The sequence below is a fragment of the Canis lupus genome, chromosome 27, assembly GCF_003254725.2.
Source record: "Canis lupus dingo isolate Sandy chromosome 27, ASM325472v2, whole genome shotgun sequence".
NCBI classification, from domain to species: Eukaryota; Metazoa; Chordata; class Mammalia; order Carnivora; family Canidae; genus Canis; species Canis lupus.
In genome coordinates this window covers 6,931,163-6,955,247 of record NC_064269.1, presented here as the reverse complement: position 1 = coordinate 6,955,247, position 24,085 = coordinate 6,931,163, and the positions used below count along the sequence as shown (strand labels likewise).

The following is a 24,085-nucleotide window of genomic DNA, read 5'->3' as shown; positions in this document are numbered from 1 at the left end:
GTGTGCCCACTCCCCAAACACCCAGTACGGAGCCACCACACGGATCACCTGGAACTGCCCGGGGGCACACAGACAGACCCCCCACCACAAACCCGGTGCGCGCACACACCCAGCACATGCTGACCCACACTAAACAGACGCTCTCCTGAATTTATTTTGCCTCTGGGAACTGGTCCAGGACCAAAGGAGCTATGCTCTGCTGATGAAAACATCCCTCCCGCCTCTGCCACCCCCACTCCTACCCCTTGCCCCAGGCAGCAGGCTGTCTGCCTCCCCCTGGTAGAAGGAGGGCTGCTGGAGGAGCACAGCGGAGAGATGGAATGAGGGGAGGTACAGAGTCCTCCCCAAAATCCAGCAGCCCCTCCTCTTCTTCCGCTCCCCCCAACCCAGGAGATGCAAAGGGGCCTACGCCCAGGCACCCCCATTGGTGCTCACTCAAACCACTCGCCCAGATTCCCAGGCCCTGGTCCTCGGGAGCCAGAAGGGCTAGGGAGGTGGCTCGATCTAGGGACTCCTCCTAATACTCAGGCTTCTAAGGAAAGGGCTGTCTGGGGGCACCTTCCTGCAGCCCAAAGGCCCGGGTCCCCGGGGAAGGTTACCACAGAAACAGGGGGGAAATATCACAGGGAAACACAATAGCCGGCAGGGTCACCTGCTGACCAGGCTTCCTGCTGTGTTGCCCACCGCTACCCCCCCCAACACACACACACACACACACACACACACACACACACACACACCATCTCACGGCCCTCATGGCCTCCTCCTCTGGCCTCAGCTTGGGCCTCCTCACCATTGCTCTCCTTCCTGCCTCCCCTGGGCTGGGGGAAGCAGCCTTAGACAGAAAGTGCCCCTCTACGGTTCTCAACAACATCAGGGATGGCCCAGAGCTGAGCCCCCCACTCCTAATCCTACCAACGCCCCCACCACAGGAAATCAAAGCTTCCTGCCCCAGAGGAAGTGCCCCATCTAGTGAACAAATCCAACATACACAAATGCACAGTCCTGGACAGATGCCCCCCCACCCCCAACCCAAGCTCCCAGGCCTTACTCTGGCCCTGCTTCTAGCAATACCTCACGTCACTGCACGCCCCAGTCTTACGTCTGGCCAGGGCCAACGTTTGACAGGTGGGCATGGGCAGGACCTGAGCCAGGCCAGGGAAGGGGAAGGCCAGGGGAATGGGCACCAACAGAGTTAGAGGGTCTGGTTCCAGGCCCACTCGGCCTACATTCCCTGGCTGGGTGACCCTGGGCCTTGCATTAGCTCATCTTCTCTCAGGCCCCCGCCAACTTCAAGATTCCCAGCTGTTAATGAAAGGCCAGGAGAAAGAGAAAGAGGAGGTTGGGGCTGCACCAGCTTCTGCCTTCCAGGGCCTTGGGCTGGGCAAGCAGGCCTACAACTACAGGAGGGGCCCCACTCCCCACCCCATCACACAGGAGTTCATCACTCCCAAGGGTTGTAAATGAGGACGGAGGAGAGGACGGAGAAAGAAAGGGTTCCAACTCCCATTCCAAGGATGAAAGCTGGGGTCCGTCCATCATCCCTGAAGGAAGCTGGAGGCAGTCCAAGGGCCCCCCACACTGGACGCCGGTCCATTTCTTTCGAGCCAACCTCTCTTCCTCTGGGAAGCGCACCTGAAATGTTGTCCCCATTTTATGGATGGGGAAACTGAGCTTCAGTGTCAAAGCAGAGCGACCAGTCTAGATTCTGGGGATGATCGATGCAAGACCCGAACGCAAACTTGCCAGCTTCAGGATCCCAGCTTAAGACCAAGTGGCCAGAGAGACACCTGCCCAGGGGCTGAGCCTGAGAACGCAGAGGCCTCAGGAGAACACTGCCCCGGGGCTGTTCTAGAAGTAACACCAAGAGGCAGCTCTGAGCCTGTTCCTACCCAGCATGAGGAACATCAGGGGACGAACGGCAGGGAAGGAGTCGCAACCGGTCCAGACCTGGTTCCAGTCTAGGTTCGCTGGGCACAACACAGCGGGATTGCTTTGTGCCTTAGTTTCCCTCTAAAGGGACTACAGAGAAGAAGAAAATTACTTATAAACTGAGGTGCGCAGAGGGCACACAGAGAGTGAGGGGGGTGAGCTGACAAGCAACGAGGAGCTAAGGGTGGCTTGCAGAAGCCAGAGACGGAGCCGGCGCAGTACAAGAGGGCTGGCATGAGGAGTGGGGAGAGAAGTGTGCGGGCAGCCAAGCCACTTTAGGGACCCGGCCTATGGGGTCCTTGTTGGGGAGATGTGGGCTGCCAAAGCACCCCATTAGGGGGTAGGGAACTGAGCCACAGTCTCCTTTCTTTCAGCCCAGGGGCTGGGCAGTGGTCTTGAGGAAGGTCCCCATGGGTCCTGCTGCAAGTCCGGATGGGGCTGATGAGTCCAGACCCTGAGTCCCCAGCAGGGCCGCTGAGGGCCAATGCCTCATTCTCCACCTAAAAGCTGGCAGGCAGGGCTGGGCCTCAAGCAGATGTTGAATCTGGGTGTGGGGAGGGATGGGCAGCGGCAAGGCAGCCAGTGTCCAGCTGCAGCAGGAGGCCTGTGTGCGCAGGACGCCAGCAGGGACGAGGGAACGGCCAGGACTCGGGGGTGGGGAGGAGCGGCCGTGGCTGGCGAGGTCACATCCCACCGGGCAGTCAGAGAGGAGGACGTGGGGCTGGGGGGCTTGGGGGGCTCGGGGGACCCCCCCCCGCAAGCTCAGAGGGCTCCCTCCTACCACAGGCCTAGAACTCGGGGCGGCAGAGCCCAGCCGCGCTGCCACACTCGCCCCCTGCTCACACCCCCCCTCCCCGGTGCCGCCAGACCCCAGGCCTGGGGGCGCGCATCCCGTCCCCCTCCCGCGCCGCTGCCCGCACCTCAGCAGTCGCTTGGGCACAGGTGTCTCTTCGCCCCAGGGGTGAGCCAGGGTGGGGGCGGAACTCGGCAAACCTCCGGGGCCTCCGGGAGAGCGGTCCCGACCCCCCCACCCCCCCGGGGAGGGGTGGGCGCTCGGCCCTCCCGGGACCCGCGGGATGGGGGCGCTGATGTCCAGCGCCCCGAGCGCGCCCCGACTCCCTGGGTCCTGCCCTTTGCCCTCGCGCTCCCAAACCTTCCGCCCCGAGCACCGCCCCCTCCCGGGGCCGCGGCGCCGTCCCTCCCTGCCCGGGGCCGCCGCGCGCTGCTCCCCGGCCGCGGGGGTGACGGGGCGCCCGGCCTGCGCGCCCGCGGCCCGGGGCCTCCGGCTCCCGCCCTCGGGCCTGGCGCTGCCCCGGGGCGGGCGGATGTGGGCGCCCCGCGGGAGGCCCGAGCCCTGCGGCCCCGGAACCAGCCCCGGCCGGGGGCCTGCACCGAGCCCCGCGGAGCCGGGGCGGGGCGGGCGCGGCCGGGGGCGCGGGGGGGGGGCGCTGCGGGCCCGCGGAGCCGAGCGGAGCCGCAGCGGAGCCGGAGCCGGAGCCGAGCGGAGCCGAGCGGAGCCCGCCGGGTGCCGCGCGCAGGGCGGGGCGGGGCGGGCGCGGCGGGGGGCGGCCGCCCGGTACTCACCCGCGCCGGGGCTGTGCATCCAGGGGCCGGGGCCCTCAGAGCGGGGGGCTCATGGCGGGGCGGGGGGCTGGGGCGCCGGCCTCACATCCCCCCCGGCCGCCGGCGGCTGCAGAGCGACTGAGAGACGGCGAGAGGAAGGGAGGGGGCCGGGAGGGGGAGGGCCCTGGCAGCCCGGCCGGCAGGGTAGGATGACAATGGAAGGAAATGCTTTATCTGAGCCTGCGAGCGGGCCAAGGGGGAGGGGAGGGAGGGGGCCGGCGCTCGCGGCCGGGGACGCACCGCCGCACAGCACACCCCGGCCGGCGAGGCGCGCGGGCGGCCGCCGACACTCCCCGCGCGGCCCGGGACGCAGCGCCGAGCCCGGATCGCGGGACGCGGCCGCCCAGCCCGAGGCCGCCCCGCCCGAGGCCGCCCAGTCCGAGGCCGCCCAGCCCGAGGCCGCCCAGCCCGAGGCGCGGCGCGCAGACCCGCGCGCAATTCCCGGAAACCCCGCTACCTGGGCGCACGCAGCCCTGCACACGCGGCGTCCGCGAGCGCACAGCCCCCTTGCACGGGGGCGCAGTCGGCCGCACCGACAGCTTCCGACTGCGTGCACGCACGGCCCGGCGGCGCAGCTGCACACGGGCCCCCGGCACGCTCGTGGGGGCCCCCGCACCCCGACCCGCCGCGCCCCGGGCGAGGACTCCCGCACCGACACCCCCGGCCCCCGCACCCCCCTCCCCGACGCGACTTGCCTGAGGAAAGTTCCAGGATCTGATTTGAATCACTGCCCACCCCCCCCACCCCACACCCCCCCCCCCGCCCCACGCCTGCTGAGGGGGAACAGAAGGGTCCAGCCTGTTCCTATTAAAAGAAAAAGGGGGTGGGGGTGGTGCCGATTTTGAAAGTTTGCTTTTTTTAAAGAAATTTCTCAAGGGATTTCCTTCCCTCCTCTCTCCTCTTCCTCTCTTCCTCCCCATTCCTCTCTCCCCCCACAACCCTCCCCCCTGCTTTCCCCCTCCCGGTCCCTATGAGTCAAACTTCAGCAATGTGCCCAGTGTCTCCCAGTGCATTACAGCGGATCACAGAAATGTTCCAGTCTGTGAGTCGGAATGCAGCCGCCTCCAGCCCTCCCTCAGCTAATAAACTCGGCTCCGGGCCGGCCTCGCGCAGCAGTGCTCTCGGCCCCCCTCCCTCTTTAGGGGGCCAGAAGGTCAGACGCGGGGGTCAGGGGCCGAGGACCTCACCACTGTGCTTCCCGGCCTGGCCTGTCGGCCCCGTGGCCTCTGGCAAGCTGCTGGGTGGGAGATGGAGGGGCTGGCTCCGGGAAGGGGGAGGGCCACAGCCCCAAGCCCTAGGCTCTTCTGCCCTGGGAGGCGTCGCCTCCGGAAGGCTGGATGCAGCTTCCCTCCGACTTCCTACCCAGCCTGCCTCCCTCTGTCCTAGGGACCCCAAGAGTCTCACCATTCTAGAAGGAGAAACTGAGGTAGAGCCAGAGGCAGAGCCATGCCACCTGGGAGGCAAGAGTCCGCAGCGGCCTAGGAGGGCTTGGCTTGGCCATGGCAAGGCCCAGCTTCTGGCCACAGACCCTCGTTCCGCACCACTTGTTGGGGCCTGGGATTTTGAGCAGCAGCCCTTCCACTTCGTTCCTTCCCTTGTCCCAGGGCTCACGCAGCAGGCCCACCCAGCCCCTCCACTCTTGCTAACTTACCCTCTCCAACTCCTCGCCTGCCACCCGAGCCCTTCCACAGCATGGTGCACACTATGCAAACATCTCTCTCTCTCTCTCTCTCCCTCAATCTCCATCTCTATTTTTTTTTTTTCTCGCTGACTCCTGGGGCTTAGTGCTCAATAATATTAGTTGCTGCTATTTTTCGGATTATTTCAGCTAACCTGGGCTGCTGTCTGCTCCCATCGTGCCCTCCTGCTTTACTGTTCCCTCCCCTGGGCTCATCACGTTTCCTCCACAAATGATGCGCTCCTAGTCCCTTGCTGCTCCTGTGGAAATCTTTCCAACCCTCAAGGTCTACAACCACCTTCTCCAGGAGCCTTTCTGGGATTCACACAGCCAGAGGGATTCCTTCCCTCCCCTCCAAGACCTCACCCCGACACTCAAGTCTTTTCCTGTACACTGACCTTCATCCACCGAGCCTACTCTCCTTCTTCCCAAGAATGTTCAAGATGGGCATCCCCTGAGCCCAGCCTTTGGTCATGGGTACATTTCTGGTAGTGTCTTGCTAAGTGCCTTGCACAGAATTCAGGAGAATTCAAGTTCTCTCTGAGTTATTTGTTGAAGTGAGACAGATATTCATGGCCTTCAAGGACCATTCCCCCCAAGCTGGACACCCTTTTCTCCCCTGACTCCCCATGCTGACTCTGCAAGACACAGGGTCTTCTACTCAGGTGCGCTCTTCCCAGCTCTCACCTTACAAACCAGCTGCCTCTCCTTCCAGATCCCTCCTCCGTGCCCGTGGCTTCCGGAAAAAATTAAAAATCGCTTGGCTCCTTCAGATCCCCAGCCTCTATCCTCCCCCACACCCTATCTCTCCTTTAGCCCTGCCATGGTCCCCACCAATACACCCCAGGACTCCTGTAGTTATTTCTGGGCTGAAATCAGGCCCTTGTTTGCTCATTTCTCCCATGTGCATCATTCGTGTGTTTGTTTATGAGCCTTCTTTTTCTTTTTGAACTAATCACTGAGCTCCAAGAGATTGGAGCAAAAAGGGTATCTCCCCCTGCCTCTGTCTGTCCCCCAAGTATCCAGCACTTTCTACACACACCAGGACTCACTGTCCCCAAAGCATAGACAGAAAGACAACATGTGAGACCTGCATCCGGGAAGCTGGCCAGTGTCCCTCCTCCCCTTAACATCTTAACTCCTCACTCCCTCAGTCAGTCGCTACCACCCTCCCACCCAAGGCAGGGTCTTAAGCCAGTTTCTAAGTCCCATGCGCCTGCTGGGATATGTCAGAGAGCCTCCGGGAACCCTGAGAGATATGAGGGAGAAAAGCGCAGGCTGCCTGTCTCTCCTCTATCCTGGTTACCATGGGAAGTTTCTCTGCAGGGCTCTGGAGTCAGGCCTCTCTCCCAGGCTGCTCAGCCAAGCACCAAGACATTAGCCCCGTAGGGCCTTCCCGGAGTCTCAGGCCAGTAGGAAGCCCGGGGGCATACCCTTTCTTCTTCTCCTTTGGGCTTCTGGGCCTACTTGACCTTCTCTTTGTCCTCTCCTGCCCTTACTTGGCTACCTTTTACTGACTATACCATGCAGCAGCCCTAAGCTAGCCCCTTTGCAAACATTAGATCATTTATTCTTAATAATCCTTATTATGCTCATGATTAAAGTATGGCCCAGAAAGGTTAAGAAATCTAACTAGAGGGGACTCCTGTGTGGCTTAGCGGTTGAGCATCTGCCTTCGGCTCAGGGCATGATCCCAGGGACCTGGGATCGAGTCCCCCACATCGGGCTCCTTGCATGGAGCCTGCTTCTCCCTCTGCCTGTGTCTCTGCCTCTCTCATGAATAAATAAATAAAATCTTAAAAAAAAAAAAAAAGAAATCTAACTAGTAAGTGATGGGGCCATTCGTTCATTCAGCAAATATTATTAGGTGCCCACCCTGTACCAGGATTCCAAGCCCCAGGAAGTCGTCTGGTCAAAACTAGAGGCTCTGAGACTACTCCTACCCCTGCCTTCTAGATGCGGTAGCTAAAGCCACTCCCTCCCTAGCCCACAGTTCCCACACAGTCCCCAGGAAGCCACGCAGAAAGCGCCCATTCCCCAAGGCCTCAGTGAGATCTCAGAGGACAGCCGTTTTCATTGGGTTGGGATGGCCTTGCATTGCAGTCTCTGAACCTGGGATCGAATGCCAATTCACAAGGTTTGGGATTTGCAGAGTGATTGGGGAGGTAGGCCTCCAGCTCCAAATAAAGGGTTTCATGGGACCAGATATAACAAGTGGAAGGCAGGAAGGAAGGAGGGAAGATAATTAGGATTTATTGAGCGTCTCCTTTGTATCATGTGCTGTTCAAGGCTCTTTCCCTTATATTTCATTATTATCTCCCATTGTTTTAGTGAGCAAACTTAAGTTCAGAAAGACAAAATGATTTGCCTAAGTCCACGAAGCCGGTAAGTGACTTAATCCCATATGTCTGATTCAGAGCCTGTGCGGTATCTTGTGGCAGGTCAGAACAATGGGGAAGCCGTTGCCAGGTCTCCTGCCCCCAGTGTAAACCTGCCTACTCAAGGTCTCAGCTGATCTACGGGTGACATTCTAGATGCCACAGGTACCTCCTCGTTGACCCCAGCCGTGTTGTCTCATCCCTGGTTCCCACCTTTCTCTGTTAGCATCGCACGGGCAGGATCAGAGGAACTATGGAAGTATTCTAGTAAGGATTGGGGGTCGCAACCAGCCAGACCCCCAACATCAGATTTCATGATGTGAGAGAAGAGGTGATCCGTCCTCCTGGGCCAGAATTGGTTGGCTAAGTCAAGAAGAGGCTGGGGGGTGGCTACAAGTCCAGATGGCCTAGGCTGGTAGGCCAGTTGATTGTGAGGACCAAGGCAGGTGGAGGGAACTAAGCAGGTCCCTAACCTGGTCCCCTTGCCTCCCTCCAGTGTCAACAAAGGTGATGTGGTTTCCCCTGTGGTCTGTTGCCCTAGACACCTGCAGTTCTTAGTATACATGTGTGTGTCTGTGCTGCCAACAATGACCTGGGGGGGACACAGGAGAGAGTGATGGGACAGGATGGGGAGGGGCAGGAAGCCAAAGACAGGGTCTCCTTAGCCCCGAGATGAAGAAAGAAGAATAAACGCAAAACATAAACAAGGAGGTCAAGTCACCTCCTTGACTACTCTGGGACCCCAACCAGCTAGAAGAAAGGCATTGTGGGAATCAGGGCTCTGGGCTGGGAGTCTGGGGACTCGAGTTTCAGACCCAGTTCTACTATTAACTTGCCGGGTCCCAACTCTCTACGTCTCAGTTTTCTGCTCTATAATATGGCCATCTCTTGGCTACCTCTTCACAGGGCTGTTCTGAGGTCACGTGAAGTACATACTCAAACATTTGTGCCCCTGTGAGTTTTAGAATCATTGGCCTGATAGGCCCTGGATGCACGGCACACACGTGTGCACACACACCACAGTGGAGATAAAGAACATTAAAGGCAAAAACAAAAACACGGCCTCTGCCCTCCTATCGATCACAATGTGTGGAAGAAACAAAACAAACATAAAATACTTGAAAGCCTCTTGTGAAGAAGCCAAGTCTTATTTTTTTATTTTTTTAATTTTTTTAGAAGCCAAGTCTTAAAATCTCACTACTGCGTGACCTCCGGCCAAGTCACAACCTCTCTGGGCTTCAGTTTTTCTCATCTATCCGATGAGGGAGCTGGTTTAGGTCCTGGCAACTGATTTTTTTTTTTTTTTCTGAGTCTAAAGCAGTTTCCCTGAGACTACTATTCCAAGGGTCAGTGAGTCCACAGCAAAGACGAATGACCCAAGGGGATCAGGGCCCGAATGAAGCAGAGAGTTTTGAGCTGGGTTTTGGAGGAGCCCAGAAATGTGAATCAGTGTGGGGCGAGGGGGGTGACATTCCAGGTGGGGAGAATGGCATGTGCCAGGCGAGGCAAGGAAGCAGAGGGGTGGCAAACAGATTACCGAGGCTCAGGAATGAGGTTGGTGAGGACTGAGGGCATCTGGAGAGGGAGTCGGGACAGGAGGAGGAGGAGAGGCAGTCACCGGGCTGAGGCCGCTGAGATAGAAAGTGGGGGAGGAATATGGGTGGGGAGACGCTCTCTCAGCCCCAGAGGTCGGTGCCAAAGCCCATCCAGCCAAACTCCACCCAGGAGAGAAGGAAAGCAAGCTTCTCCTGCCAAGAGGCCCCACCCACCCTTCCCTTCTCTCCAGGCCCTACTCCCAACCTTGAGGTAAGCGAGGGCCCCCTGAAGCCAGAGCCTCCGTTAGTGACGGGAACCCACAGACGGGGCCCTGCCACGGGCCCCCACAACAATAATACTGGCGGCAAAATAATCATAATGGTCATGGTGACGATGACATAAACTGCCCACCACCTGCTCTCTGATAAGCCCCACAGCACTAAAACTCTTGACACAACTGTTCTGTTTACTCGAATCTTTGCTGTTTGAGAGCTGTAAGTAGATTTATAGGATTATCTAGTCTGTAGGATCCCCCAAACCTGACAGTATATCAAAATCACTTAGAAGGATCTGTGAAAAACAGATTTCTGGGCCCCCTCACAGACTGGGTCAGACTCTGGGGCGGAGGCTACTCAGTAACCTCAGGTTTTGGCCTCTCTGATCCAATCCAAACCACTCCTTTTACAGATAAGGAAATGGGGACCCGGGTGGGGGGGGGGGGCGGATAACTTGCCAGAGATGACACAGTTAGTCGGTTAGTCGGTGGCAGGGAACAGACGGAGAACTCAGGTGTCCCAGCTTCTAGATCAGCACTCCTATCAGCCCACACTGCCCAGCCCTGGAGATGCCTGTGCCAGCAGAGATTATGGTCAGGGAGGCAGCCACTGGGCCATACTCTAATCATGAGCAAGAAGAAATTCGTCTGAGTTGCAAAATGCCTTTCTGCAGCCAGCTCACAATTACTCGCTCCAGTGGGCCCCTGAAGGGATGCTGTGGTCCACCGACTGGCGGGCTTGGGGCTTCGGAACTGCCCTCAGTTGGACCCTCTGGAGCCCCAGTAGGTGTCCCGGCTGGAGGGTAGGGTCCGACTTAGTTATCAGTCTTAATGATTCCTTTTTGGGAACACTCATTTCTGGCCCCAGAATCTCTAGGAAGACCTTGAGGAGGCCCTGGCTTAGGGACACGTACTGATCTTCCCCAGAGGTGTCTTTCAGGGTGGGTTTAGACGACATCTCTGTAGGTCAGGGGAGTGGAGGCAGGAAAGGAGTGAGGAGCAGAGGGGAGAGCACTAGGGTGAGGCTGGCTACTCAGGATGTGAATGGGGTGTCCTTGTTAGGGCTCTGAAGTACCCCACTCCCATGTGACCACAACTACCATCTTTTCCATCCGACATAATTGCATATTTATTGAGCATCTACTCTGTGCCAGATTCTTGGACACAGGAGGCAAAGAAGCCACAATCCTTGTCACCGAGGAATTCATCATCTCCTGGAGAGTAGGGTGTGGCCAGGGAAAAGAGCCCGGATGGAGAAAACTGACAAGCAAGGGGTTCCAACACCCATCCCGTCAAGGACGCGCTGCGTGCAGAGTCACAGGAGTTCCATGTTTGTAGGGATCTGATGGACCATGGGGTCCTGCTGGGCTAGGGCAGTGGTCTTGCTTTGATGTGCTACCTCTGTACCTGAATCAGTGATTCTAGAAGTCTCTGACCCCGTCACATCCCTTAGTCCAGCTCTGTCAGAGTGGCTGGGGATGGGAGGGCACAGGAGGCAGAGAAGATGCCCCTCTCTCCTTGGGCAGACCCAGAGGCTAGGCTCCACTCTTCTCTTCGCTGAACTTTCAAGGAAACATTTAAAAATCTGTAAAAGAGGGATCCTTGGGTGGCTCAGCGGTTTAGCACCTGCCTTTGGCCCGGGGTGTGGTCCTGGGGTCCCAGGATCGGTTCCACATCAGGCTCCCCACATGGGGCCTGCTTCTCCCTCTGCCTGTGTCTCTGCCTCTCTCTGTGTGTCTCTCATGAATAAATAAATGAAATCTTTTAAAAATTCCAAAAAAATCTGTAAAGAACGGCTAAAGAGAGGGCGTGCTGTATTGTGGTGCAAAGCAAGAATTTAGAGTCAGTCCGCTTGGGCTGGAGTTTGTTGCTTACCCATTGCATGACCTTAAGCACATTCTTTGACCTCTGGGAAACTCATTTCCTCATCCTCAAACAGGGATACGAAGTGCCTGCCTCATTAGGGTTGCTGTGAGGACCAACTACACGGGAAGTGAAGCGCTTTGTGCAGCACCGGCCCACCCTGGCCTCTGTTGGGGACAGAGCTCCATGGGGACATTAGTAATAGAAGACAGGGTCCTGTCCCCTCTGTCCCTCTACGCCACGGTTTTCCCCTACAAACTCAGTCTCAAAATAAATACTGTCCTAATTTATGCAAAGAAATCCAGATAGTCTAGCACAAGCTGACCCTTCTGGGGTGTGCAGAGCAGCTTGGCAGGCCTATGGGAATGGGGAAATATGTGGGACCTTCCGTGACCCTCCCGAGGTACAGGTGTTGGCTCAGTTGAGGGAAGTCTGGACGGCCTGGCTGCAGAGAGTGGCCAAACAGACTGCAGAAAGGGCCTTGCCGCCTCTCTCAAATCCTGGCACCGTGCATCTGGAGTGATCTGCACATCTGGCTGCATCCCTGGGGCAATGTTCACAGCTGCTGACATTTGAGGGAGGAGAGATCTAGCTCCTCAGCCAGGGCCTAGGGGGCTATAAATAACCAGCTAAGAAGACCAGGGGGATGAGGTTGACCTTTGGGGGGGCGGGAGCAGTCAGCAACTTCCCCCACCCCTTTGGGTCCAGAGCCAGAGTTCTAGCAAAACAGGAAGAGGCAGCAGCAGCTGCTGGGAAAGTAGGAGTGGCTCCCCTTCCCCCACTTGCCTGGGGCCTTCGGATCCCAGCCAGGACCTGGGAGAGGTGGAGCCATCTGGGCGGGGGGAGGGAAGGGCGGACCCACGCAGGCTGCTGCCCCAGCTCCCAGTGCCCTCCTATGGCTCCTCTGGGGCACAGGCCAGGGACCTCGAGACAGACTGGGGCCACCCAGTGGGCTGGGTCTCCCACCCCGGCCCCCCCTCCTGTTCCCTTTCTGTTCCCCTATCAGTGGGACGACAGGAAGGACAGGCATTAGAAATGGAGCTTAAAATATGTATGCGAGGCAGGCAGTGTATCTAGAGACCCAGTGGTATGTCAAGCCCACCTTCCTCTCTCCTCCCTTCCCAGACCACAGGTGGGCTGAGCCTAAGCCAGAGCGGGAAGGAAAGAGGGCTCTAGACTTGGAGGAAGGATGCCTCTGAGTTGCTGGCGGGGGCCAGGGCCTGGCCCCAGTGGAATGATGGAGATCTTCCCCGTGAACCGTTGGGGTGAGGAGATCCAGAGCACTAGGGTGGCTCTGGGTGACTGTTTTCCTGGAATAACAGGGCATCCATGGGGACATGCTCTGGAGAGCCAAGCCCTAGGTCAGAGGGTCTCATGAAGTCCAGGATTAGAGAAGTTATCCCAGAAATGTTGCTTTGCTTTGCTCTGCTCTGCTTTGCTCCGTTTTGCTTTGCTTTGCTTTGCCTGAGAGAAACTGGCCACTGAGAGTCTGTCCTTCACTGTCTGGCTGGTTGATGACACGTTTGGGGCTCTGGCTGGCCCACATCTTCAGTGGGGTCTGTGTCAGTATCTGTCACGACCCATCATTGCCTCTCAACCCAGAGCCCTGCGCTTTGCCTAAGCCGAGACCAGCATCATCCAATAGAAACAGAATGTGAGCCATGTGTGTAATTTTAAATTTTCCAACAACAACAACAACAACAAAGCAAAAATAAATAGATGAAGTTAGTTCTAATAGTGTATTTATTAAATCTAATATGTGCAAAATATTATCATTTAAGCATGTCATTGAAACAGAGAAATGGGTGATTTTTTTTTTTAAAGATTTTACTTATCCATTTGACAGAGAGAGAGAGAGAGACCATAGGCAGAGGGAGAGGGAGAAGCAGGCTCCCCATGGAGCAAAGAGCTCAACATGGGCTCTATCCCCATGACCCTGGGATCATGACTTGAGCTGAAGGCAGAGGCTCCACTGACTGAGCCACCCAGGTGCCCCCAAAACAGAGAAATTGTTAATAAGATATTGTATCTCCTTTTTTCATGCTGAGTTTTTGAAATCCAGTGTGGCTTTTTAAAAAAATATTTTATTTATTCATTCATGAGAGACAGAGAGAGAGAGAGAGGCAGAGACACAAGCAGAGGGAGAAGCAGGCTCCATACAGGGAGCCCGACGTGGGACTCGATCCCGAGACTCCAGGATCACGCCCTGGGCCGAAGGCAGACGCTCAACCACTGAGCCACCCAGGCACCCCCAGTGTGTATTTTGCACCTGACTGGCCACATTTCCAGTGCTCCACTAGCGGCCACTGTAGTGAACAGCACAGGTCTAGACGGCTGGCTCGAAGCTGAGCTGCTTCCTTAGCCCTTCTAGTCCCTTGCTGGGGAACAGGCTCCAGAAGTGGAGGAGGGGGCCAGTGAGGTCCATAGGAAGGGCTGACCACCTCTAGGAGGGAGGCCACCTGCTTTGACTTTCAAGCATCTACCTCTAGACCTGGAACCAGCCCTAGCATATAGACAGGCAGGGAAACTGAGTCACAGAGCAGCATCTTCGTAGACAACGGCCTTCTCCTCCTCCTCCTAGACCTCTTGCTCTAGGCTGAAGGTTGGAGGAAACCTATTTCCTCTTCAGGTGTGTCAGCCTCTCCCCTCCTCTTTCCCCCTCCAAACAAAGCCCAAACCAGAGGGATTCAGGAGGCAAAATTAGGCAGTGTGGGAGCAGAAGTGAAGGGCCGTAGAGTCAAGTGGCCGTAGAGTCAAGTGGCGGCCCTGTCGAGTTCAGAGGCCGGTGGGACATTTGGGGCGGGGTGAGGGGTGCTGAGTGGACAGTTGCTCTGTGAGGAGGGAAGGCAAAATAAAGAGGTGGCATCATCAGTGAGATCTGGAGCCGTAGGGAGGAGTGGATGAGATCACAGGAGCAGGGAAAGGAGGGGAAGGTAGCTGGAAAGATGGTTGTCTATAGAAATGTGAGAGAACAAAGATTTGGGGTGGGCAGAGGGGAGTCTGAGAGGGAGCAGCTTGGAGATTTAAATGAAGCAAGATGAAGCAAGAGGACGTGCCACGTCCAAAGTGGGTGAGAAGGGTGGAAAAGGGGATTTGCCCTGGATTGTGATTAATGATGCTCTAAAACCATTCTTTTTTTTTAATTTTTAAATTTTTTTTATTTTTATTTTTTATCTATTTATTCATGAGAGACACAGAGAGGCAGAGACACAGGCAGAGGGAGAAGCAGGCTCCATGCAGGGAGCTCCACGCAGGACTCGATCCTGGGATCTAGGATCATGACCTGAGCCGAAGGCAGATTCTCAACCGCTGAGCCACTCAGGCGTCCCCATTTTTTTTTTTTTTTAAAGATTTTATTTATTTATTCATGAGAGATACAGAGAGAGAAGCAGGCTCTGTGTAGGGAGCCCAATGTGGGACTCGATCCCGGGTCTCCAGGCCCAGGCCATGAGCCGAAGGCAGGCGCTAAACCGCTGAGCCACCCAGGGAGCCCCTCTGAAACCATTCTGGCGGAAACAGCTCGCACAAGTTATGCAACGAACGTGAAAAACAGTGGTAGACTGAGGTTGGAAGCTCGGAAGACCCTCCAGGGAAAGGGGGGCTACAGCGAGAGGCAAGCAGGGCAAAGTTTACCTTGCTCGACAGCAAAGCGATGCCAGTGAAAATAAGACGGAGGTAGCCGAAGTTTTTGAACATTAGTGAGAATCTGGCGAAATTTGTGTTTGACATCAATTTGGCAAGAGACAGCAAGAGCTATGAAACGTCCTCACCCTTTGCTCAGTGACGCTCGCCCAGTGTACCCTAAGCTGGGTGTCTAGGGCCAAAATTCGGGAGGGGAAGTGGAATATGTGCATAATGACGTTCAGCCCTGCACTGCTTAGAATGTGGAAAGTGAAAAACAATTTGAACACCTACAGCTGGAAAATTGTGAAGCAAACGATATTTCCACTTAATAGAAAATTACGAAGCTGTTATAAAGATGTTTATGAATGCAACACAGCATCACAGGAGAGTATCGATTTGTGTACGCACTGTGATGGCAACCGTATTTAACACACACACACACACACACACACACACAGACACACAACCACCAAAACCCCAGCATGGGCATAGAGAAAAAGCTGGCGAGGAAATAGGCAGTAGGCACTGCTTAGGTAGGTGGGTGAGTCTACGTGTTTTTCTAGTCATTTAATGATTGTCAACGTTGTGAAGGGCTGTGGAGAGCGGGAACGAAGGTCTATGGGAAGCCGAGGCTGGGCTTCTGACAACCTTGTGGGGTCATGAATTCATTGATCCACCTGGTTTATTTATGGGGCTCCGTGCATGTGCCAGGTGCTGTCACGGTGGGCGCGTTAGCACCGCACTTTCCTGATGGGAAGAGCTCAGGTTCCCCTGTCTGGGTTCCAAGCTCCTGGAGCCTCACTGGCTCCTGTGCCCCTGATGGGGGGTCGGGGGGTGGGGGCAGCCCTTGTCCTGGGCATGGAGGGACAGACCCCGGAGGGCAGGACCCAGGCAAGTCCACAGCAGGTACCTGGGAAAGGGAGCAGTGTGTGTGGGGTAGCAGTGGCCCCAAGGAAGCGAGGGGAGGGTTGGGGGGATCACCAAGGAGCTGAGGGGATAAGAAGACTGCTCTGCTCTGGGGGAGGAGCTGGTGGGCTGTGGTTGCCACCTCCTGTTTCATGTCTGCCCGAAGGTGACAGGGAGATGGGAGTGGGCCATCACCTCCACAGCCCCCCACAGGAACTCTCTACCTGGGCCCCACCTACGGGCACCATCCGGCCTGGGCAGCCTGCCCCTCCCCCCACCCCCTGCTCTCTTCCTACGTTGACACACTGGGGCCTTGAAATAACACATCTTTATTTATGCCATCATTTCCACATAATTTGCCTATGATTCACTCGTTTTGTCAAGAGGCATTAAAACCTCCATCCCCAGCTCCCAGGTACCTTACCGGTCCCTGCCCGCTGCCCCCAGGTGCCACCCCGCCCCTTCCCAGGATGTCTTCCCACCCTCCAGACCCCCACTCTCAGCACCTCCTCCCTGCCTACCCCCACCCCAGCTCCTCCCAACTTGGCCTTTTTTGGGGAGCAGGAGGCAGGGGCTGGGGCTGCACATGGCCCAGATGGAATCCATCGGCTTCCCCAGCCTAGAACCTGGCCGGCAGGGAAGGCCCAAGGTGTTAGGACTGGAGGTGACCTCTCACAAACAGGGAGCCCTGGAAAAGGGAAGAAGTTTCTTTGGCCTAGAAGCTGTGGAGCCCGCAGCCCCAGAGGCAGCCCCTTTTGGCAACCCTCCCCTCCCCCCAACCACCACCCCCTCACTTCCTCAGGCTGGATTTTCCTCATACCTCAAGGCTGGTCCTTGGGTCCCTCCCCCCCACTCTGTTTCCTACAGGGCACAGGGGTATAGAGTTTCCACCGTGTGTGTGTGTGTGTGTGTGTGTGTGTGTGTGTGTGTGTGTGAGAGAGAGAGAGAGAGAGAGAGAGAGAGAAGGTGTTGGGGGGTAGCAAGAGTTGTCTTCTCACACCCTCATTATCCAGTGGGGCCTTAAAGCTTTGTTGCCCCCCCCACCCCTACCCCAGAATCTAGGTGAGTCAGGGAGCTATGAGGTGGGGGAGGCAGGGGAGGAAGAGGGGGAGGAAGAGAGCAAGCAAGGGGGCGAGGAGGGGGCTGCTGGAAGCCGGGTGGGGGCGAGGGGAGCCGCTGTGGTTGAGTTATCTGATGTGAGGAGCCAGGTGTGCTCTGGGGGTGGGGGAAGAGCAGCCCGAGAGATGCAGAAACTGCCAAAGCCGCCTGGAGACACAGAGAGGCAGAGGCAAGAGAGAGAAGCACTGAATCAAGAGCAAGACCGAGGGCAACTTTAGATCTCTCCCCACTGGGGACCCCAGACCCCCGGGACACCTGCCTCCCGGCTGCCCAGCACTGAGACGACAGGCAGCCTCCCCTCGACACGGAGTGACAGAGGAGGGGGTGGCCAGGGACAAGGGTCCAGCCTTATCCCCCTGATCAGAGCAGTTGGAGGACAGTTGAGAGTCTATAATCTCGGTTGGGGGTTGGAGGGTGGAGGAGGCTTTGCAGGAGGAGATAATGGGGTGGAGCAGAGCCTCTCTCTCTCTCTGTGTGTCTCTCATGGATAAATAAATAAAATCTTTTTTAAAAACTTTATATTTTATTTATCCATAAGAGACACAGAGACAGGGGCAGAGACACAGGCGAGGGAGAAGCAGGCTCCCTGTGGGGAGACCCATATGGGACTCGATCCCAGGACCCCGGGATCACGCCCTGAGCCGAAGGCAGATGCTCCACCACTGAGTCCCCGGCGCGTCCCGTTGATGAGAAGTAGAACAATCAAGGGTAACGGTCATCAAACACTTGCTCTGTGCCGGGCACACCCGCTCCGTCCTCGGAACACCTCCGCAGCCAGCGTCATTATTATCTTTCTGACAGCGGAAAGCTGCCAGCACCTGACGTGGCCTGGCCTTCATGTTATCCTCGCAGAGACACTATGTCACCATCATAAGTGAGGAAACCGAGGCTCAGAGACCTCAAGTCATCCCCCCCCACCCCAAGGAGGGAGAACCTACTTCGTAAGCCCATGCTCTTCCTCGCTAGCTTGGCTGCTTCCCTCGGGCCAGGAATGCAGGAGAGGGGGTAGGAGGGCACCTGAGCTCCCTCTGTCTGTGCCACCCACTCAGCCTAGCCTGTGCTGGTCCCCAGGGGGAGGAACTGGGCAAGCATTTGCTCAAAGAACCAACTAACGACCAAGCACAGGTCCTCTTCAAAGGCCCCTGGTATCTGGCCCTACTGACGGCGTTCCCTTTCCTCCCGTCCCCTCCTCAACCACCTCAAGGCCTCCCCATAAACACAGCAGGAGGCAGGGAGCCCCTGGGGTGGGGGGTGGGGGTCCTATCAGAGAGGAAGTGGGGCTGGCTTCTCTCCCATCCGTGTTATCATGTCTGCCCATCCCCACTCTGACACCACCGGCTGTTCCCCGTCCCCTCCTGGCCGCTCCCCTGTGGCTCCAGGGTGGGCGAGGGAAAGAAATTGAACTCAGAGGAGCTGGGTGTGGGGCTGGGGGGGTGGGGTGGCTGGAGGAAACGGAAGGGACGCAGGTAAGGGGTTTCCCTGGCACTCTGGACCTGGCCTGGCTAGCCTGGGTTGCCCATCCTTCTCTGATGGGCCGCTTGCTCTCTGCCGCCCATCCAGGTAGGCGAGCGGAAGAAGAGGAGCCAGGCACAGGCAGTTAGGACCCCAGCCCTGTCCTGGGCCTAACCCCACACCTGCTGCCACAGGCATCAGCAGTGCTTTTCATTAGATGGGGTTGGGGCAGAGTGGCCCAGGCCTCTCCAGACGCCCTGTCGGATTCTGCGCACAAGTGGCAAGGGCAGTGGGAAGGCCTCGCGAAGCTATGAGGGGTGCTGGGCGGGGCTACGTGGACTTCTCCACTCTCCACCGGGGTAGGGATGCCTCAGGAGCTTTCTGCCCACCACCTACGGCCTTCCGGCCTTCCTCTCCTCGGAGGCAGCACCTGGGAGACTAGGCCTTTCTTCCTTGAGTTCAACACAGAATTTGCAGAACAATCCAGCTGGGAAGTGGATCCATCTCTTCCTGCATTCTCTGTATCAGCTCTCCCCGGATCCCCGACCCAGCGCCCAGATCTGGCTTAATTCTGTAGGAGTCTGTTCAGACTTGGGTGAGACCGTTGGGTCCCGAGGAGGGATGGGCTGTGGAAGCATTGACACGTTCCCCAATTCCTGTGGATGCCTGGGTCTTGCCAACTACTCCGCTCTCCCCAGATATAACGTCTCATTGCCCCCCCACTCCCCTCACTCCCATTGAACAACTGAACCCCAGCGTTTCTGGTCGGGCACTCACGTCCACCCACAGGAAGACCTCGTCTTTGACTCCATCTCGGCCAACTCTGTATGTGGTCCGCAGGCCTAAGTTTCGGAAGATATACGATTGGGGGAGATGGTCACAATATTGAATGATAAAGTGAGGACTCCAAGGATTTGAGCGGCCTAAGATGCAGAGTCAATCACGTCAGCTAAATATGAATCGAGATAAATGCTAAGTCCTGCATTTTGGTCCCCAAACAAACTGCCCAAGTGAGGAATGAGGGAAACGTGGCAGAGGCTTCAGGGGGATGTAGTCAGTGAACATGTGGGCTCTGAAGCCACAGGGACTTAACTTCTCAGTTTCCAAAGTTCAAGGGAAGGTGTTTAAATTTGCATAAGCCCGTTTGCATTTCATTCTCTAGCAGGGACCCAAGCAGAATGTTTTTCACTTGACATCTCCGGCGAAGGCCAGGTCTTTGGGGGGTCACAGAGGTGGATAGCACATTGCCTCATATCATTCATTCACTCGTCCATTTATCCAGCTGCATTTGTGGAATCTCTCCTTTAGTCCAGCCTGGTAGGGAGCCCCAAAGGCAAAACAGAAACTTAAAACACACCCACAATGGATGCTTCATTCTACAAGAGGGTGGGTGCACACTTCTACCCATGCAGGGGCTTTGCAAGGTCAAGACTACTTTCATTATAAGACTAAGGCACGGGGCACCTGGGTGGCTCAGTGGTAGAGCGTCTGCCTTGGGCTCAGGTTGTGATCCCGGGGTCTTGGGATCGAGTCCCACATCGGGCTCCCCGCATGGAGCCTGCTTCTCTGTCTGCCTGTGTCTCTCCCTCTCTCTCTGGGTCTCTCATGAATAAATAAATTAAAATCTTAAAAAAAAAAAAAAAGACTAAGGCATGCTTTGCCTCTTTACTCTCATTCTTTCACTGTGTAGAGGAATTATCCAGAAGTTCCGTGATGCGTGGTATCCTAGACAGATGGAACGCAGAGCCAGATACGAGACTCTGGCTGCCTTTTACTGAGCCAGACATTAAAAAGATCTGCGAAACTGTACAATACCGTCCTGTCACTAGATTTGTTTTGCTTCGGAGAACGTTTATTTATTCATTTACTTTGAAAGAGTTATTTATTTATTTTAAAGAGAGAGAGAGTGTGCACATGTAGGAGGGGGGGCAGGGGTAGGAGAGACTCTCTAGCAGACCCCACCCCACCCCACCCCTCTGAGCACAGGGTCCCCACCACGAGTCAGATCACATGACCTGAGCTGAAACAAAGAGGTAGATACTTAACCGACTGAGCCACCCAGGCACCCCCATAAAAAGTTTATTTTTAATTAAAAAAAAATGCTATGTACTTTTAACTTACATTCATTATTGTTGTTTTTTTATTTTTAAAAATTTAGGGAAGCCTGGGTGGCTCAGTGGTTGAGCGTCTGTCTTTGGCTCAGGGTATGATACTAGGGTCGAAGCCCACGTTGGGCTCCCTGCGAGGTGCCTACTTCTCCCTCTGCCTGTGTCTCTGCCTCTCTCTCTCTGGGTCTCTCATGAATAAATAAACAAAAATCTTTTAAAAATTTTTAATAAATAATTTCAAAGTTTCTCAACTTACATTTCCAGCATGGTGAATATTGACACATATAACCCACATAAATAAAAGCTCTTTGGGGCCCTCATTTTTTTTAGGGGCCCTCATTTTTAATAGCATAAGGGGGATCCTAAGACAGAAACATTGAGAACCACCGGTGTGGAGGCCGGCCACCAAGTCACACACGCACAGTCAGGGAGAGCTGCCAGTGACCGGGCTCAGCAACAGCTTGAGTTTCAACGTCTGGACAGTGTCACTGAGAGGTGGTCGGGCTAGATGACGGTGGGCCACGTACCTCGCTGAAGGAGCAAGTGTCTAGTAGGCCCTGGAAGAGAAAGACCATACTTGAAGGAAGTTGGGGACGGTATTAACTAGAGCTCCATGTGTTTCAGATGTCTGTGCCTAGCTTCCCATCTCTCCCACACCTCTCTCTGCAGCAGGGCTGGTCAGGTAGGGGCTGGTCTGGGCTCCTGGAGTTGCACACCTGCCCCCTGCTGGCCAGATGGCACAATGATGCCTCCCCCCTCAGCTCCGACAGCTATTTGGGGAGCAGGAGACGGAGGGTCTGTCCCAGGGACCAAAGACACCCTCTGGCGTGAGTCCAGAGGGCTCAGCAAGGATGAGTGGTCAGAGGATGGGACCAGTGTCACCTCCTAATGAAAACTTATTTGAAGCCCATGAAGCCCAATAACGATGCTGCCCAGCATTTCTGAGTCGTGGCTACGTCCGGGTAGTGTGATAAGCTGTTTACACTGATTATATCACAACAACAAACCCCGAAGTAGGCACTACTTGGTTGCCGTTGTGTAGATGAAGATTTGGAGGCTCAAAATCGTTAAGCAAATTGCCCAAGTTCCCACAGTGCCAGGATGGTGACCCAACTGTTTATGGCACCGAGTGTTCTCCTTGCCATCTACTTGGGCTGCGGGGGTGCTCTTCTGCAGGTCTGTCTTCTCCCATCGGACTGTACCTTTCTTGGGGGCAGTGACTGTCTTAGTCACCTCCGCGATGAGCTCAGCGCTTGGGCCTGAGAGCACTAAAGGCCTGCATGAGCAGGGTGGACGTCAGAGGGAACCTGGAGCCAGCATGGAAATGTCCAGAGCCACAAGAGCTCCGTCTAAGGGGGAGGCCCTTGGCTAAGGTGTGTCACATTCTCCGCTGGCTGTGATTGCAGAGGCAGCCTGGGAAGCCGGAGAGCAGGTCCCTTGTCCATCCTGCTTGGTCCCTGGTGTGAAGAGGGGGGCCTCTTCACCAGGGGCCTCCAGCAGCGGGAGTCAGGGCCTAGCTGATCTCAGCTGTCCTCACAGAGATAGAGGAGGAAGGCAGGAGCGGGAGATGGGGAGATGGGGCGAGGGAAGGGGGAGAAGCCAAGCAAGGCGCTCGAACTTGGCCCTCTAGGGCAGTAGCACCACCTCGTGGCGACATTCAAGATGATGTAGGAAAAAGCACCAGATGGTCCCTTGCTTTTTAATTCTTGCATCAGCTAGCCAGCTTCCTCACCTCAACTCGGGGTTGAGGGTCATCCCAGTCTCAGAACTCCCCATAAGGGTTAGTTGAGGCCATGGGAGAGATCCCACTTGCTTCCCTGCCACCGAAGCTGGTGGTCCTGAGACCTCTCTTCAATAAACTCCTGGTACTTCATTCTGCATTTCAGACTCAGCTTCCCAGGAGCCCTAGGAGCCACACTATCCCCTATGTCCCATATGACCCGTCTGCATATGGAGATTCAGGGACCCCCACCAGCCGCTGGTCCACATCCCCCTGTACTTCTGGGTCACTTGGAGCACAGACCGCTTCTCACCTACGCCGAGTGCTAATCACCGAAAGGACCTGGGTGGGATGAGACCTCCCCTTGGCCACGCGTAAAGACAGACCCCACACTGCAGAGAGCCTCCAAGGAGCCCTGGCTGAGGCCAGAGACACCCACCAGAGGGCTCTGGCCCCTCCAGACCGACCCTGTCCTCTTGCCCCCTGGGCCTGAAGGAATCAGTATGGCCCAGCACACTGCTGACCTATCTATGCCACATAAAACCCCCAACTATCAACCCCACAGCCTGTGATTTCCCTCTTCGTCTCTTTTAAGGAGCAGACCTGTTGACAGCACTCCCATTACAGCCCTGCCTGCTGTAAAGGGAGGCTGTTTCCTTTAGAGCTTCTATGGAAAGCTCTAGTTCACTACGGTGGCTGTCTGTCCAACAGATCAACGGAAGCATATCCTCCACGGTTAGGGCCAGACAGGAATGCTGTGTGCAGGCCTGCGCTGCCCAGTAGATTTTCGGGCGGCGAAGGAAATGTTCTGAATCTGTACTGTCCATTCCCGGAGCCTTGGGGCTGCTGAGCACTGGAAATGTGGGTAGTATAACCGAAGAGCTAAATGTTCGCTTTTATTTATTTTTAATGAATTTTAACTTCAATAGTCACCCGGTGGCTGCTCTATCAAACAGCACAGGTGTAGAACCAAAGTGCCATACGAAAACCCAACGTCGCTTTCGCCTAACCAACCATAAGGCCTTTCAGGGGTGCATTCCCCTCCATGTATTGTAACTCACAGCCTTGGAGATTCTGTATTCCTCTCCGTCACCCATAAAATGCTAAATCAGATGCTCCTGGCGATTTTCAAGAACTTCCTCTTCATACTTCTCCAGCCAGAGACATGCCCATTTAGGCAGCTCTTGACTTTCTTCTCGACGCCCATTCATCTTTCATGACAAAATAGCCCTCAGGCCGTACCCCCAATTCTTCTACTACCATCCCATCTTGTGCTGACACACTGCAGCCTTTCGTCTGAGATCTTTACAGATACTTCTGAAAAATTCAAGTAAATCACACCTACAGGTTTCCAGACAAACCGACATAGTTTGTCTATGCACCTGCTGAGCATTATTTCCCCATTCGCAGATCACAGTGCTGTGTGTTTGGTTGGTTATTTTTGCTCGCTGCATTTAGGGAATGCTGCCTTTATCATAAACCTCACCTCCTTGGGGAACGGAGTGCGGTGCCTCAGCTCCTCTGGGTCCCTCAGGAGTCTGTCTGTGCATAGGAGTCACCTACAATTCTCCAAGTCACCGACTGGCACAGTGGCCTGGTTATCATTCTTTTTTTTAATTATTTTTATTTTTTAAAAGGTTATTTATTTATTTATTAATGAGAGAGGGAGAGAGAGAGGCAGAGGGAGAAGCAGGCTCTGTGCAGGGAGCCTGATGTGGGACTTGATCCTGGGTCTCCAGGATCACGCCCCGGGCTGAAGGCGGCGCTAAACCGCTGGGCCACCGGGGCTGCCCTTTTTTTTTTTTTTTTTTAATTTTTATTTATTTACTTATGATAGTCACAGAGAGAGAGAGAGGCACAGAGACACAGGCA

General features: G+C 55.8%; 1 protein-coding gene across 3 annotated transcripts in view; it reads right to left on the bottom strand.

Annotated features, from left to right (window-relative positions):
- The window catches only part of HDAC7 (histone deacetylase 7), a 37,942-nt gene extending 34,279 nt beyond the window's left edge, over window positions 1-3,663 (bottom strand). The window contains exon 1 of one of the 3 annotated variants that reach the window (XM_025477398.3): window positions 3,517-3,663. In XM_025477398.3, the coding sequence (XP_025333183.1) occupies window positions 3,517-3,535 (19 nt within the window). In that variant the 5' untranslated portion in view covers window positions 3,536-3,663. Of the gene's footprint in view, window positions 1-1,892; window positions 1,924-3,516 lie in introns of those variants that run through there. The other 2 variants (XM_049102373.1, XM_049102372.1) reach the window with 2 other exon arrangements.
- Window positions 3,664-24,085: the final 20,422 nt, after the last annotated feature.